This window comes from Mastigoproctus giganteus, chromosome 5, assembly GCF_048544385.1.
Source record: "Mastigoproctus giganteus isolate SK-2022 chromosome 5, ASM4854438v1, whole genome shotgun sequence".
Lineage (NCBI taxonomy): Eukaryota > Metazoa > Arthropoda > Arachnida > Uropygi > Thelyphonidae > Mastigoproctus > Mastigoproctus giganteus.
The window spans coordinates 221,586,065-221,604,692 of record NC_143579.1 but is presented as its reverse complement, the minus strand read 5'-3'; the positions used below and the strand labels follow the sequence as shown (position 1 = coordinate 221,604,692).

The 18,628-nt window shown below is 41.3% G+C and overlaps 1 protein-coding gene across 4 annotated transcripts in view; it reads right to left on the bottom strand.

Moving 5' to 3' along the window:
• Positions 1 to 18,628, bottom strand: part of LOC150086127 (small glutamine-rich tetratricopeptide repeat-containing protein beta-like) — a 376,857-nt gene that overhangs the window by 220,567 nt on the left and 137,662 nt on the right. For all 4 annotated transcript variants that reach the window (XM_090374421.1, XM_090374422.1, XM_090374424.1 and 1 more), the window contains exon 6: positions 5,566 to 5,670. In XM_090374421.1, coding sequence (XP_090230547.1) covers positions 5,566 to 5,670 — 105 coding nt within the window. The remainder of the gene's footprint in view (positions 1 to 5,565; positions 5,671 to 18,628) is intronic.

The following is an 18,628-nucleotide window of genomic DNA, read 5'->3' as shown; positions in this document are numbered from 1 at the left end:
AAACTTAAGCCTTTCTTCGTAAGAGCACCCCTTTGTTCCATTCACTAATCTTGTTGCATTCTCTGTACACGTTCCAGCAGCTCTACATCCTTCTTGAAATGATGTCTCCAGAACTGTATACAGTACTCAAGGTGTGGCCTGACCATTGCCTTATACAAGGGAATAATCACCTCGTTATCCCTGCTAGAAAAATTCCTGTATATCATTGACAAGACACCATGAGCTACTCTTGCAGCCCATCTGCACTGCTCAGAGAACTTCATATCTGCCTGCACAATTACCCCCAGGTCCTTTTCATTCTCTACTATTGTCAGTGTAGTACCACAGAGTTGATACGTTGCTCTGGGGTTGCTCTTTCCCATACGTTCCACTTCCACTCGGCTACGGGGGCCTTCTTTCTGGGGTTGCTCTTTCCCATATGTAGTCCTTTACATTTGTCAATGTTAAACTTCATTTGCCACCTCTCAGCCCATCTGCTCAACCTTTCCATATCCTGTTGCAGCAGCATAACGTCAGTAGTGTCCTTGACAACCCTGCCAACTTTTGTATTGTCTGCAAACTTGGACATTAAGCTTGATATACCATAATCAATATCATTTATAAATACAGAAAACAATAATGGACCCAACACTGAACCCTGAAGGACTCCACTAATAACATTAGTCCACAACGAGCAGTGTCCATTGATTATCACTCTCTGTCTTCTCCCCCTCAACCATTCCTTTATCCATAGCAGCAATTTGCCTCCAATGCTACACTGCTCCAATTTGTGCAGCAGTCTTCCATGTGCAACAGTATCAAAAGCCTTTCTAAGATCCAAATATATAAAATCAAAGTTATTCCCTGCATCCAGTTCTTTTGTGACTGCATCATAGTATCCAATCAAATTGGTCAGTCAAGACTTCCCATTAACAAAACCATGCTGTGTCCGAGCTATAACTGAAGTTTTGTCTAGATGATCCTGCAGTGCTTCTTTAACCAGTGCCTCCATTAATTTTCCTGGAACAGAAGTTAAACTCAAAGATCTATAATTACTTGTGTCAGCCTTTGATCCTCCTTTGTGAATTGGGGTAACATTTACACATCTCCAGTCAATGGGTACCTCCCCTGAGTCCAAAGAAGCTCTCATAATTATGGCTAAGGGTTTGCTTACTTCCTTTGCTGCCTCCTTTAATATAACCGGATAGATCCCGTCCACCCTGGGTACCTTTTTTATGTTTATCCTGAATCAGACTAAAACACTTTTAGGGCTTAAGCTCAGGCTGCGTGAACATTTAACAACATACATACAAGTTTGTGCAACAGCATCATGTTAAATATAATAATGTAGTATCGCTGAAAAAAAAAAAACTGGGAAAAAAACATAAAATTCCTTCAATAAACTTGGAACAAATTAAAATAAAACAAAAAACAAACGTAATAAATCACAATAGCATTCGGATGAAGATGCCCTTCTTCAGTTGTAAGAGTTATTACAAAATACAGAATGTCACGTGACCAGCTATGGTGGTCGTGCGAGGTGGAAACTGCGTGATACAGGTACAGGCAACAATTAGTTGTTGAAAATAGAGGCTTATAGTTCTAGCTGTAATGTCTGGTTAGGCTACAGGTGCTAACATTTGTCATTTAGGAGGATGGCTGCCTCAGTGATGGGAGGGACATGACCTTCTCTGTTTCAGTTAAAGGAATCGCTACAACATGAGATGAGGAATGATTCCAACCAGACAAGACGACGGTAGTGGTGGGGTCGGTCAACAATCTTGAAGTCACGGTGTGGGTCAATGTCCGCAGAACGAATTGCTTTCTTATGCTAAGAGACTCTTTCCGAGTCTTCTGCTAGCTTCACCAACATAGCAGCTAGTGCAGTCACGGCAGGAAATTCAGTACACCAAGCCGCTACATGGGGGGGGGGGGGTTCGGTGTCTTAACACTCAAAACGAGGGACCGCAATCTTCTGCCCGGAAGCTGCGAGCACTTTATCCCATGAGCCTGTAAGACTCTAGAAAGTTGATGTGACAGGTTCGGGTAGTATGGGATAAAGGCGATCGAGGTGGGGTCATTGTTGCATGTGGCCGTAGGGTTGGCGAAGGTGTCACGGACCTGTAGGTCACACCTATCTAAAGCACTGGCAGGGTAGCCACATTTTGCCAGTTCTGCTTTTACCTTACGATCTCAGTGCACCTTTCATCCAACAGAACCGGAATGGTCGCAGATTAGTAAGGCCTGCACGGTGTGAAGAAGTTCGCTGCAAGCATGTGCTGACTGATAGTTGAATGCCAGCACACATCGGCTTGCGATAGACTGACAACTTTAAATGTGTGTCCGCCATGCTGAACCAAGGAATCTAAGAAGGAAGGGCATTGTCCGACTCCAGTTCAGTGGTGAATTGAAGGAAGGATGACAGAGTTGAGGTGGGCGGGTAGATTTCCACCCACTGAAGGTAGGCCAAATAGCCTTGAAACGGTGCCATCTGGGTGGTGGTATCTGCTAGGGAATAAGTAACAGTAGTCTTCTCCATTGGAGAAGCGTTACTTATTCGAGGTAGTGCAATATCATGGCAACTCGTTGTGAAGGTAATCACAATATGAGATACACCTAAAGCGATGCCGTGTTCAGCTATTTCTGAGTTTGCTGCATACTAACATGATGCTATTGCACAAACTTGTACGCTATTAGGTCAGCGTATCTTATGTACTGGTAACTCACTGTATGTAGGTTTAGGTCTGAATTTACATTGGTATTATTATGTAAATTTCAAGGCATAAATAAATATACTTTCCCTCTTCTATATCACAGGTTTACTTTTTAAATTCTCAATTATAATTAGTTGAGTATTATAATTTTAATACTCAACTAATTTATATATCCTATATAACGTAAATTACTTAACTAAGGCCACAAATAAGAAAAGTATTATGGTTTAATTTCATGAAACACATATTTACAAATCAAATTTTAAAGAAAAACTATGCAACTTATATTGCTCTCTTGAAACATAGGAAGCCAGGAAAACATTCTTGCAACCTTCACATTTCAGCATAAGCATGTATTTCATATAAAAAACAAACCAAAAATAGTTTCAGGCAGTTCTAACTAAGAGTTCACTTTTCAGACTGTGGTCAAGGTGATCTGATCAAATTTAAAATTTTTAGGAACTTATTTCCATTTTTAAAATATACTTCAAGACATTTCTATTAAAATTCATGGAATAGCAGAAAAAGAGCTGGATTAACAGACAAGTTGCAAGTTAGCATTAGCATTAGCATTAGCAGAGGCATATGATGCAAGAAAGCAAGCTTATTCAGCATCAGCCAAAAAAAACAAAAAAAAAAAAAAAAAAACCCACTCCCATTTCACCCCTCCGTTCGTTCGAAATACCTGTCCAGTTGAGCTTTAAATTTGTTTAGGCTATCAACTTCAACAACCAGTGATGGAAGTCGGTTCCACCAACCAACCACGCCGCTGGCCAAAAGGCAAATTTCCGCACATCTATCCGACATCCGTCCTTCCTCAATTTGAATTTATGCCCTCTGAGGTGATTATTCTGAGAAAGATGAAGAATCCCATTGGCATTGAGCATGCTCAAACCATTCAAAGCCTTATACACCTCTATCAGATCACCTCGCCGGTGCCTAGTCTCCAGACTCTGTAATTTGCAAAACTTAAGCCTTTCTTCGTAAGAGCAACCCTTTGTTCCATTTACTAATCTTGTTGCCCTTCTCTGTACCCGTTCCAGCAGCTCTACATCCTTCTTGAAATGAGGCCTCCAGACCTGTATACAGTACTCAAGATGTGGCCTTACCATTGCCTTATACAATGAATAATCACCTCCTTATCCCTGCTAGAAAAATTCCTGTATATCATTGACAAGACACCATGAGCTACTCTTGCAGCTCGTCTGCACTGCTCAGAGAACTTCATATCTGCCTGCACAATTACCCCCAGGTCCTTTTCATTCTCCACCACTGTCAGTGTAGTACCGCAGAGTTGATACGTTGCTCTGGGGTTACTGTTTCCCATATGCAGCACTTTACATTTTCGATGTTAAACCTCATTTGCCACCTCTCAGCCCATCTGTTCAACCTGTCCAGATCCTGTTGCAGCAGCATAGCGTCAGTATTGTCCTTAACGACCCTGCCAACCTTTGTATCATCTGCAAACTTGGACATTAAACTTGATATCCCATCATCAATATCATTCATAAACACCGAAAACAACAACGGACCCAACACTGAACCTTGAGGAACTCCACTAATAACATTAGTCCACGTTGAGCAGTGTCCATTGATTACCACTCTCTGTCTTCTGCCACTCAACCATCCCCTTATCCATAGCAGCAATTTGCCTCCAATGCCACACTGCTCCAATTTGTGCAGCAGTCTTCCATGTGCAACAGTATCAAAAGCCTTTCTAAGATCCAAATATATAATATCAAAGTTATTCCCTGCATCCAGTTCTTTTGTGACTACATCATAGTATCCAATCAATTGGTCAGGCAAGACCTGCCCTTAACAAAACCATGCTGCGTCTGAGCTATAACTGAATTCTTGTCTAGATGATCCTGCAGTGCTTCTTTAACCAGTGCCTCCATTAATTTACTGGAACAGAAGTTAAACTAACAGGTCTATAATTACTTGTGTCAGCCTTTGAACCTCCTTTGTGAATTGGGTCACATTTGCACATCTCCAGTCCATAGGTACCTCCCCTGAGTCCAAGGAAGGCTCTCATAAGTTATGGCTAAGGTTGCTTACTTCCATTGCTGCCATCCTTAATATAAACTGATAGATCCCATCCACCCCAGGTGCCTTTTTTATGTTATATCCCCAACAATCTCTCCTCCACTTTCCTCTCATTATTACAAAATCATCCAGCTCACTGCCAATGTTACTTTACCTACATCATTCTCCTTCCTGAATAACTCCTCATGCGTGAATGTAGATGCAAAATACTCGTTTAGATGTTAGCCACACTGAGCAGGATCCTCAACTGTTGAACCCAATCAATATCCATGACCAATCTGATTCATCCCTTTCCTTTCGAGTTCAAGTATGTAAAGAACTCTTTTCTGTTTTTCTTTGCATCCTTTGCCAAGGATTTTTCATAGTCATGCCTTTCCTGCCTAATCTCCTTGTGACTTGGGTTCAGACCAACTTATATCTATCATAGCTTCCATTCACCCATAATTTGTATGTATCCCATGCATTTTTTCTTCTCTCATCAACAATGTCTCATAGTTCATCTGACAACCATTTAGGCCTAAACCTGAACAATATTTCTTAGTTGGTATGTAAAGCCTGTAGCCTCAAGATTAGTTCTTGAATCTTCCATTTGAGTTGCTGTTGTAACATCATCAGTTGGTCCCACTCAGATCTGTCTGTTTAGGAGTAAAGACATGGTTATTGGTCTTCATGTGAGGTCTGAAAAATTTTTAGATAAGAACAGAAAATAGACAACAGAGAGTGGAAAAATAAGGGTTTATTTTTTAATAAAATATTGTAAATCATTAGGTAGACTGACTTAAAAATATAAACATAAGAATTCAAGCTGAAAGCTGAATACACTTACCCCATTCTTCCATATGCTTTACTATACTGTGGATCTATCTGAATAGCAAGCCTACAATCCTCAATTGCTGCTGCAAAATTGTTGAGTTTACTATAAGCTGCTGCTCTAGAATATATAAAACATGCATTTTAACATAAGTTAAAAACTTTTCCATTACCAGTCAATAATTGAATATTTACCTAGTTAACTACAATTACCTTAAGTAAATGCATGCAGGAACAAGTAAAAACCTTATCAGTCTCAGTCTGGATGCAGTATCATCCAGACTGAGACTGGGGATTATTCCCCTGCTCAGAGTGTCATAATTGATGAAAATAAGGAGTATAGAAATGCCAACACTGATCCTCTATGCACAGTAGATTGGTTGGTTATTGGGAGTTTAATGGCGCATCAGCATCTAAGGCTATTGTGTGCCAAGTCTAAGGTAAAAAAATATAAATATGTAATAATATAAAATAACATATCTAGTTAATATATTACAAAGGGTACTAGGAAAGTTTTGCAATACAGCTTTGTTTATTTAATTTTTTCAAAGTAATTTCCTCTACATTCAATACACCTCTCCATCCTCCGAAACCAATCTTTAAACCAGTTCTGCCAAGTTTCACTAGGGAGTAAAGCACACTCGTTGTCCCAAGCCCGTAGAAGGTCCTCATCACTGGAAAACCGCCTCCCTTTTAGCTTCATTTTCACATGCGGGAACAGTGCAAAGTCGCAGGGAGCAAGGTCTGGACTGTAGGGAGGGTGCTCGAGAAGTTTCGGTCCTGTCGTGGTCAAATATTCGGTGCAGGCTTTGGCGCGGTGAGCTGCAGCATTATCGTGATGGAGGTACCAGGTGTCCATTCTTGACTTTGGCCGCAGGTTCTTCATAGATCCAATGACTTTAGGCAGGCATTGTTCAGTATACCACTTAGCTGTGACTGTCTTCTGCGTGTCCAAAACGACACGTTCCACAATTCCACTCGATTTGAAAAATACAGCTATCATTTTCTTCTTTACAGATCGGGATTTTCTGACAATTACGGGTGTGTCGTCATCATCAAAGACCCAAACTTTGTCTTGAGCCTTGGTCGGCAGATCGTAATAGTACAGCCAAGTCTCGTCACCTGTCACGATGTTGTTCACATACCGAGATTGTCCCTTATCAAACTTTTTTAACATCTCCCGGCACCAAGTCACACGTCGTGTCATCTGCTCTTCAGTCAGTTGATGCGGCACCCAGAGAGAACAAAGTTTCTCCACGTGCAAATGATCTTGCAGAATCGAACGAATTGCTGGTGCATTTAGGCCCAAAGTATCCTCTATCTGTTGGTAGGTCACTCGCCTGTTTTCGTCAAGCATTTTCCTCACAGCAGTAACGTTTTCCTCCGTAACTGACGTTCGTGGCCTTCCCGGCCTCTCAGAATCCTCCAGAGTGAAATTTCCCCTTTGGAATTCTCTATACCACCTGAATATCGTTGTACGATGTGGACAATCATCATCTAGTGCAAGAGTCATTTCTTCTAAGCACTGGTCTATGGTTAAACCACCCACGAAATTATACCGCAAAACTGTCCTTATCTCATTTCGTGACCACGGTGCCATCGCAAGCACTTTACACTCTCACTACTAATGAATAACTGAGCCCATCGACTTGGCGCGGCGGCTACTATGCACGTATGAACATGTCTCAACATGCAGCAACAAGCAGCTTCCTGTGATTCATTGTTGCGTCATATTGCAAAACTTTCCTAGTACATTTTTTTTAAACAAAACTAAGGCATAAAACATTTATAATATATAAAACAGCTTGTTGGTAGGGCATCCATTCCAAGATTTTTGCCAATGCACGCATAATTTTTTGTAGATCAGTTGCTTGCAGTCTGTATATGGGATTGACAAGAGGATGCGACTTTGTGGCGTTGTTGATTTTGCTGCTGCATCAGCCAAGTCATTGCCTCTGATACCAACATGGCTAGGGATCCAGCAAAAGCGAACATCAAAGTTTAACTCTGAAAGGGAGTATAATATTTGTGAGTGCTTCTCACGTTGAATAAGGCCTGTAATACGCTTAGGGAGTCGGTATATAACATGCACCTTTGGTACCGGTGGGTTTTTATATGATCCAAGGCCAGTTCTATTGCGTGTGGCTCTGCAGTGTTATATGCTACATTCACTTGGAATACGACTGCAGATTGTTTTGCTTGGAAAGACACAAACAGATCCTGCAAACTCTTCAGACTTTGATCTGTATAAACCGGCAAGAATTCAGAGTATTCAGCAAGGTGTGCTGCAAAGAGTTGCCGATATATACAGGGGCTTAGAGGGGAACAGGTATCCTGTGTGTTATCAGACATTCAGTCTAAAACACTGATGGATCCAATATCTTTCTATTACAGAAGATTTAGGAGAAGTCCGGTTAGTCTGCCTCCCTAAAATTCACTCATGCACACCTTCTCGATGGTAAGCCTTGTTACGTCACTTAGGTGGCAACGAACGTGTAGAGTGGTTCTCTTCGTTGTTGTTATTGTTGTTATTTGATTTTAGGAGCATTAGCAACTAAGGCCATATTGCTCCGGGGATATGTGGTGGTCATTACCTAACCTTTCCACATCCTCTGTATTTGGTGGTCATGGGCTCAAACCCAGGTCTGATCAGAAGCATGTGCCATACACTGCTGCTCCTACCCACCTGGCTAGGGAGGCGCCGTGGTTCTCTTCAAGACGCCTGGTCAGCGTGAAGAGGAAAAGACCAAACCCTCCAGCATATGACAGCATGACAAAACAAATGCCCCTCATTCCCCAGCGGCTTTCACTCCCCCTCTTACGGCAGCAAGAGGATCAGAGTGGAAGCAGAGGGGTGTTAAGAATCTCTGGGTACGACCAGGCTACCATGCATGGAAACTGAACTTGGCCTGTTACAACATAAGATCACTCATTGGTGAAGACAGGATATTAGAGCTGGAAAAGGAATTAGAAAATGTGAATTAGAATATCATCGGTTTGGCTGAAACAAGAAGAAATGAATCACTTATAATTTTATCAAATGGAAATCTGCTGTACACCAATGGAAACAGTGAAAGGAGCGAAGGTGGAGTTAGATTTCTGGTCCATAAAGATTTAAAAAACAACATTTGGAATTCAAAAGTACATCACCAAGGGTGTCAAGACTAATAATCAAGATTTCTAAGAGGTACAAGCTAAAGATTATAATGATTTATGTACCAACATCAAGTCATGATGATGAAGAGGTTGAAAAAATGTACACCAAAATTGAGTCTTCTAGATGAGCAGAAAACCCACTACACTATTATTATGGGGGACTTCAATGCTAAGGTTGGAAAAAGACAAAACAGCACAGAAAGGGGAACTATAGGAAATTTTGGAATTGGTGAAAGAAATTAAAGAGGCAAAAGACTTGTGGAATTTGCAGAATCTCAAGGATTGTCATTAATGAACACTTTTTTCAAGAAAAGAGTGAACAGAAAGTGGACATGGAAGAATCCAAATGGATTAATAACTAATGAAATCGACTTCATCCTCAATAACAGAAGATATATTGTGAATGATGTCACCGTCCTAAATAAGGTAAATGTTGGAAGTGATCACAGAATGGTAAGATGTACACTTGATATAGATGTAGGAAAGGAAAAAACTGACTCGAGTAAATAATACAAAGGTCTTTGAGATAACAGAAGAGGAGAAAAAGCAGTACTGGAACTTAAGAACAAGTTTGAGCTTCTGCAGACTGCTCAGGACCAAGATATCGACGAGGAATATTACAACTTTCTGAAAGTGATAAAGCCCAAGAAACCTATAGGGAAACAGAAATCCAAAGAAGAAAAAATTAGTCAAGAAACACTTGTCATGATGAACTGGAGGCAAAAAATGAAGAGCAAGATAAACACTGACAAGGAGAAAATTGAGTATACTGAGTTATGCAAAGCCATTAGAAAGAGACTCAGAGAGGACATAAGAAGATTTAACGTAAGAAAAGTAGAACAAGCATTAAGGGAAAACAAAGGATTTAAATCAGCAGCCATGAGCAGTAATACAGAAAGACAAATGATACTGAAACTGAAGAATAGCGATGGAGTACTTATAAACAGCAGAGAAGACATAATTCAAATAGCAGAAGACTACTATAGAGAATTATACAAGGAATAAGGGAATGATGCCAGCAGTGGGGAAGATGGATTGCAAATTAGCAACACATATGACATACCCGATATTCTTCCTGATGAGGTAGAACATGCATTGAAGAAAATGAAGAATCAGAAAGCCCCGGGGGAAGATGAAGTTACTGTAGAATTGTTAAAATTGGGAGGAAGAGACATAACACAAAAACTGGCAAGGCTCTTCACAAAGTGCATTCGAAAAGGTGTGATGCCTAGGCAGTGGAATAATGAAATCATAGTTTTGCTGCATAAGAAAGAAGATAAATCAGAAATTGGAAATTATAGACCAATTAGCTTGTTATCCCACATCTACAAGTTGTTCACAAGGGTCATTACTAACAGATTAGGAACAATACTTGATGAGAATCAACCGAAAGAGCAAGCTGGCATTAGGACAGGATTCTCAACTATGGATCAACTTCGCATAATATCATAGCTAATGGAGAAAGCAAATGAATATAAAACACCATTACACCTGCCATTTGTGGATTATGAAAAGGCATTTGACTCCATACAGCATAAAGCAATGTTTCGGGTACTGGAAAGACAAGGCATAGATACCCCACATATTATGATTTTGAAGAAAATATATGAGAATGCCACTTCCTTTATTAGACTAGACAAAGACAGTAGGAAATTTAAAATCGAGAAAGGAGTTCGACAAGGAGACACAATATCTCCGAAGCTGTTTCCTGCTGCCCTTGAGGAAGCTTTCAGAAGATTAGACTGGTCGCAGAAAGGAGTCAATGTGAATGGAGAGTACCTAAACCATTTACGATTTGCAGATGACATTGTGGTCATAAGCCACGATCCCAAAGAATTAGAGGAAAATCTTAATCAGTTAGGCACAGTTAGTAAGGATTTTGGACTAAAGATGAATATGGCTAAAACAAAAGTAATAATAAACAAGTATGCCACAGAAAGGGAAATAATGATTGAAGAAGCAGTAATTGAAAAGGTGGAGTCATATACTTATCTGAGACAAGTTATTAGCTGTAATAATGATAAATGGCTAGAAGTCAAGAGAAGAATAAATTTTGGATGGATAGCATTCAGAAAATATAGTCACATACTGAAGAGCAATATCAATATCCCAGTTTGTCTGAAACGTAAAATAATGAACCAATGTATACTCCCCGCCATGACTTAAGGAAGTGAAACTTGGACACTCACCAAAAGAATGGAGGAGAAGCTGAGAACTACACAGCGAAGAATGGAACGAATTATATTGGGAATCAGACTGTTAGGTAAGAAGAGAAACACATGAATTAGGCAGCAAACTCAAGTAAAGAACATTCTTATCAAAACTAAAGAACTAAAATGGTCTTGGGCAGGACACAGAGCTCGAAGACATGATGACAGATGGACTAAGAAAATAACAGAAAGTGGACGTGGTACCCAAGAGGAGCTAGAAAAAAAACCTGGAAGACAAAGGCAGAGATGGATAGATGAAATTTATCAGTTTGTGTAGTAAATGGATGGCCAGTGCTCAAAACAGAAGGAACTGGAAAGTTGCTGGACAGGCCTTCATTCTGCAGTGGATTGAAAATGGCTGATGATGATGACGATGACATGGCGATGTGTTAGCTTTCAGCCAACTCTTAAGAGTGAAGTCACAGGATGGAGATTGTATATTCCAAGAGGGAAGAACTTGCTTGACTGACGTAAGCCATTGGATTAGGGTTACAATGTTCCAGGGTTACATTGTTGGAATCCGGCGTGTTCAGCCGTGCACCGCGACCCCCTTTCTGAGTTGTAGCGACCCGTGAAAACTCAGAAAGGGGGATCCTGGTGAGTGAGGGGCCCAGCCCTAGTATACCACTTTGGCCCCTGCTTCGACAAGATGGGTGGTCCCGGACTGGGCTGACTGGGATCAATCGGCGGGTGGTTTTTTACTGCTAGGGACAACTGCATTCCAATAAGTCTCCCTCCCTTTTGTCCTGGGACGAGATCAAGTATGGTGCTCCTAAGCGAACTTGGCGTCCCACTCGTGTACGCAGTACCTGTTAGTTCACAAGTGGGTGTCCCCTCATTGGGCATGAGATACTTAGGGCATCGGAAACTTTCTCTTTACTCCTATGAGTAATTTAAATCTTTCAAACCCCTCTGGATCCTCTACGAGGTCCCTACCTGAAATTGATGAAGAGAATATAATATCAAAAAAGAAACATCGAACAGAAGCTGCACCACCTCCTGTACCTCGATTCCTTATCATACATTCTACCAGTGAAAAGGAAATAGATAAAATGTCGCCCTTCTTCATTCAGAAGGGTCTTGAAGGGCTGGCAGGGTCCCCGAAGTCGGTAAAACGACTTAGATCAGGTGACCTTTTAGTAGAAACTTCCTCAGTGCGACATTCAGAATTGCTTCTCCAAGCAACATCTCTTGGGGGCATTCCAATTAAGATATCAACACACAGGACATTGAATACATCGCGTGGCGTAATTGCCAAGTGGGATCTCCTTGAAACATCTGAAGAGAAGATATGCACCGAACTGAGAGATCAAGGAGTAACAGCCGTTAAGAGGATATTTATGCGTAAGGAGGGAAAATAGTCCCAACTAGGGTTCTTATTCTTACATTTAACACACCTAAACCACCTACTTCCATCAAGGCTGGTTATCTGAACTGTGTAAGGCTTTACATTCCGAACGTGTTGCGATGTTTCAGATGCCAAAAATATGGCCACTCTCAGATGTCATGTCTTGGATCACCTGCTTGTGCCCGCTGTGGAGGCAAGGAACATGACACAAAGGAATGTTCTGCCTCAAAACCAGCATGCCTTTGGCATTCAAGAGAATGCCAAAGGTGGAAAGACGAAAAACAAATTCAAAAAATCAAGGCGAAACAGAACATCCCATATGTGGAAGCAAAGAAACAGATAACATCAGTAAACAGTGGAAAATTTTATGCATAAACAGTTTTGAGGAAGGTTTCAATTTCAACGCAAACTGATATTTCAGTCTTGCCACATGATTCTTTTACACCCCAAGCCCGATACTTGTTGACACAAGCACAGCAAGATAAAGCAGTCACTACTCCCATTTCAATACCAACCAAGGAAGTTGCACCTAAAGAAAAATCACTTCCAACTAAAACCCTGCCTGTTATTAGTGAGGTAAAGGAGGAAATGGAGGTAAATGAAGAAGCTGAAAGTGTGGAAGAGTCTATTCTGGATCTTCATCCGGAGGAAGAAATGGATATTGGGTGGCCTCAATTTCCCAAAGGCAGAATAAAACCCAAAGTGGGCCAATCAAACCCGCATCACTTCGGAAACCAGCCAACGGTTCCACTAATTCCAAGTAATAATGGCTAAATTACTGCAATGGAATTGTCGTGGATTCCAATGAAATATGGAGGATATTGAAATGCTAATGCGCAAACACGAACCTGTTTGCTTTTGTTTGCAAGAAACGTACCTAAAGGCAAATGATGACCCCATCTTGCGATTTACTGTTGTTCGTAAAGACAGAAACAGGGATGGCCTGGCCCCTGGAGGAGTCGCAATCCTTGTGGGCAACCATACCCCTTTCTCATGAGTTCAATTGAACACCAACTTAGAAGCAGTAGCCATTCGCTTAGCAATAGGGTTTTTTCTTACAGTATGTTTTATATATTTGCCTCCTGGGACACACATTTCCCAGGTAGATCTCAACGATCTTATTACGCAATTGTCCTCTCCTTTTTTACTTCTTGGAGATTTTAATGGACATAGTACCCTGTGGGGTAGTGCAGAAACTAATGAACGAGGTCGTATTGTTGAACGTGTGCTTAACAATAATGGCCTTTTGTTACTAAATATGGGAATAAACACCTATTTCCATATGCCTACCCGTACTTTCTCTGCCGTCGATCTTTCCATCTGCTCGCCTTCTCTACTACCTGTGCTTTCCTGGGAAGTGGAACAGAATCCTTATGGAAGCGATCACTTCTCTATAATATCTACCATAGTGGATGGACAACCTTGTCATCCATTTAGAACTCCACTTTGGAAGTATGATCAAGCAGACTGGAGTAAATTTTCATGGCTTACTCAATCCTGTACAAATTCAACAGGAGTCAATTGATAAAGCAGTGAAGTATATCACACAGTGTATTATCCATGCAGCGGCAATTGCAATTCCAAAAACATCCTCCCGATTTCCACGTTTTCCAAAGCCATGGTGGAACCAAGATTGTAAAGAAGCAAGAAAGTTACAAAATAGGGCATGGGGGAAATTCTGACGTTACCCCACCACTGCAAATCTTATAGCCTTTAAATGTGCCTGTGCGAAAGCACAATTTATACGATGACCGAACCAAAACGAATGCTGGGTCAAGTTTACATCTTCAATTAACCAGATGACTAGTGCCGAAGTCGTCTGGGATAAAATTCGGAAGATGAAGGGTAAATACACATCAGTTCCCTCATCTATGTTACAACATAATGGCTGTACATTAGCAGACCCAACTGCTATTGCCAACGCTCTAGGAGAAGTATTCTCCACTATATCTACTGAAACTTCATACTCTGCTGAGTTTCTAGTTTTAAAGAAGAAAGTGGAGAAACAAAAACTCAACTTCCCTTCAAGCAAAGCCGAATCTTATAACCTGCCTTTTAGTGAAGTGGAATTAACCATTGCACCTGCTACCTCGAAAGTGAGTGCTGCAGGGCCAGATGAAATTCAGTATGAGATGATAAAACATCTTCCATCTCACTCTCTAGAGCTGTTGCTACATCTCTACAACTGAATTTATTTGGAGGAGCAATTTCCCATTTCTTGGTGTAGGGCAACCATTCTCGCTTTCCCAAAGCCAGGAAAAGACCCCAAAATTCCTAGCAACTATCGTCCAATTGCTCTGACCCGTTGCTTATGTAAGGTTTTGGGAAAAATGGCGAATGCCCGTCTTAAATATTACCTTGAGGCAAACGACCATTTGAACACGATTCAGTGCGGCTTCCGAAGGAATCAGTCCACTTTGGACCATTTAATCCGACTGGAAACAGCGATTCGTGATGCATTTATAAAACGTGAGCACTTGGTATCAGTCTTCTTTGACATGGAAAAAGCTTATGACACAACCTGGAGGTATGGTGTTTTAAAAGACCTATATTCTTTTGGTCTGAGAGGCCACCTTCCTATTTTTATCAGAAATTTTTTATCTAAACGACTCTTCCAGGTTCGTGTTAAATCCAGTGTGTCCCGCCTTTTTTGTCAAGAGGAAGGAGTTCCCTGAGGCTCTGTCCTCAGTGTTACGCTGTTTGCAGTCAACGTTAACTCCATTACAAAACAGCTTCCTCCTTCAGTAAATAGTGCCTTGTACGTTGATTTTAGTATTTTTTGTCACTCCTGTAGCATGAGAGTTATTGAATGACAATTGCAACAAGCAGTCAATCACCTTAGTTCCTGAGCTTTAACCAATGGGTTTAGGTTTTCTGCCCAAAAGACCGTTTGTGTGCACTTCTGCTGCAAATGGAATCTACATCCTGACCCGGAACTCAGACTTGGACAAAATCCAATTCCTGTGGCAGCAGAAACAAAATTTTTGGAACTTATCTTTGATAAAAAACTGACATTGACATTCCTACACCATATCCGTCAGCTTAGAGCAAAATGCATGAGGGGTTTGAACATGCTCAGTGCTATCTCCTCCAACTTTTGGGGAGCAGATAGAAACACATTATTGCATATATACCGAGCACTCTTTCTCTCTAAACTTGACTATGGTTCCCAAGCTTATTCTTCTGCTAGAAATTCTGTACTCCGATGGCTTGACCCAATCCACCATAAAGCCATTCGGATTGCCACGGGGGCATTCCATACTTCTCCTGTCCGAAGTCTATATGTTGAAGCCAATGAACCACCGTTGACGCTTCGACAGCAATTGTCGTTACAATATACTATAAAAATAAAATCCCTGCATGACCATCCTACATGGACATCTGTCTATATGCCACGGTGGGAAAATCTATATAATATATTTTTTTTTTTTGGTAGTTGTTAGCGCATAGGCTTCTGTGGCCATAATGCACCTCCCAAGGTTTTTGCAGTACTTTGATCCAAACCCGAGGCGGGAATCGAACCCACGACCTTTGGATTGCCAGGCAGGCACTTTATCCACCCGGCTAGCCCGGTCGGCCTATGTTTGTTTGTTTGTTTGTTTTTAGCAACAAAGGCCATATTGCTCCGGGATATGCGGTGGTCATTCCCTGACCTTTCCGCATCCTCCGTATTTGGTGGTGACGGGCTCGAACTCCGGTCTAATCAAGAAGCGTGTGCTACACACTGCTGCTCCTTCCCACCTGGCAATGGAGGCACCTCCAGTCTGCCTATATAATATGCGTAAAACTGCCAGTCAACCTTTTGGTATCAGGATTCAAGAGCTGGTTCATGATATTAACTTTACATTGGATAATATCAAGCAGCCCTAATTAAAACTAAGAACAACGTATGCCCAGGATATGACCTCTGGGAGGCAGAAATTATTAAAAAAACTTGAAGAAATGGCACCGGACAAGCTAATAAACCTCTACAACCATTTTTTAATAGAAGGTAAATTTCCTAAAATATGGAAAATAGCAGTGCTTGGGTTGATTCTTAAGAACCCTGAGAAACCACCCACAGAACCAAAATCATACAGGCCCATAGCTCTCACCCAGTAATGGGAAAAATATATGAAAGACTAATCTATAACAGGATATCAACTTACTTTGTAAGTTGATATCCTGTCTGAAACCATTCAAACAATCAGTATGGCTTTAAGCAGAGTAAGTCTATGGAGGTTTCGATGAACTACCAACTTACAACAGTGCAGAATACAGAGGAAAAATACATGTTGGCCATTTCAATAAACATTGCTAAGACATTTGATTCACTCTGTAGCATAGTGTCCTTAGGAGGCTCTGCCAGACAAATCCCACAAAACCTCTATCATGTAATTAAGGACTACCTCACAGAAGTGTCTCAGTTCATACAAGGTTCCGGGAGCTGACACGCCCTGCGAATAAAGGGTGCCATCAGGCCTCAATCCTTGGCTCCCTTCTTCTGTACAATTGTCCTGACTGAATTTCTGGCTTTGGATCTGGCTCCAATGGACACCCTGGCCTTTGTGGACGATTTGATTCTCCTTCTAAAAGGTAATACAAGAACAGTGGTAGAGTAAAGGTCAAATTCCACCCTCATGTAACTGCAGGAGTGGGCACAAATCCGCATGCTCAGTATATTGCTTGACAAAACAAAATCAATACATTTGAAAGGAAAACTAAACATAAGGAGATCCCGGCAAATCAAAATTAATGCAACAACAATTAAAATACCCGAGGGTTGGTTTTGACTCAAAATTAGCCTTAATCCCAATCTGGCATATCTAGCAAAAAAAAGTGAGAAATTATGCAGCAATGATTGCCATGATCAGTAGAGCAGACTGATGGCTCAAAAGAAGGACCCTGGCAGTCATCACCTATGAAGCCAGTGCTTGGTTCACTTGCACAGCCATAGTCAGAAACAGGAACAAAGAACAATTCTACTCACTATCACCAGGGCATGTTACACTGTGAGCACACTGGCACTACAGGTGCTGGCTCGTGCTCTCCCACTGTACTTGGAAATTGCTCAAAGAGGGTTATACTATAGACTCAGGAAGGGCATACTTAGAGTTTCTGGGGATAACCCTAGACACAGCCAATAACATCAAGGTGGAAAGGAAGAAAATTGCCACAAGATATGGCAAAATAATTGAGAGAATGAAACCCAAGGTGCTGTCACCAAAAGGTTTCTGCCACAGGTGGCAATGGTCAGTCCAAAGCCACCAAGTGGCTTGCCCCTGGACTCTTTACAACCTACATCCTGACAGGTTACAGCTCCCTAAAGGCAAAACTCACTTCTTTAGGGCTGACTGATGATTTAAACTGCATCTGCGGCAAAAGTGAAGACTGGGAATACATTCAATATGAATGTACAATCTACAACATACAAAGAACACAGCCAATAGTGGAAATTGACCTCCTTCTCAGGAGACAAGAACATCTGTTTATACTAGAAGAAAATATATACAAAGCTTTAACCAACTATATTCAAAAGAATATCTGAAACAAGAAGAAATATGCAGAAACAGGCCCCAGGCCCTACAGGCCCCACAACCAACAGTAAACAATAACTAAAACTGCCCATGTCACCCACCACGCCCAGACGAAGACATCTAATCGGTTGAGGTGATTGTATTCAACACCCCTGTACAGACACTGGACTTAACTTTTAATGGACTGGAAACTGGGCCTCTCCCCCATCAGGACACCCTGTCAAGGTGGAAGAACTGGAGGGTTTGGGGGTGCTCACACTAATTAGAAATACTAAAATAAGGGCAGGGAGAAGTAGAAGCAGCCAGGGATGCACCCCAGCTGAAAAACATCAGCAAGCTTAGGTGCCTGGGGTGTAATGTGGCAAGAAAAAAATGGAAAGTATGAAATGAATGAATGTGAGCTGACTGAATGAATATGCTGGGTTTAGAATGAATGTATTAAGGAGTAAACGTAGTTGCAGTAAAAAGGAATGAAAGAAAGTGGCCCAGTATGGAAGCAAAAGAGTGATTGAGTATTATAGTGAATGGGAACGATTGAAGTGAATGAAGATTGGGCAAATGAAAACACATTTATTCAGTATACAAAGGGTACTAGGAAAGTTTTGCAATACAGCTTTGTTTATTTAATTTTTTCAAAGTAATTTCCTCTACATTCAATACACCTCTCCATCCTCCGAAACCAATCTTTAAACCAGTTCTGCCAAGTTTCACTAGGGAGTAAAGCACACTCGTTGTCCCAAGCCCGTAGAAGGTCCTCATCACTGGAAAACCGCCTCCCTTTTAGCTTCATTTTCACATGCGGGAACAGTGCAAAGTCACAGGGAGCAAGGTCTGGACTGTAGGGAGGGT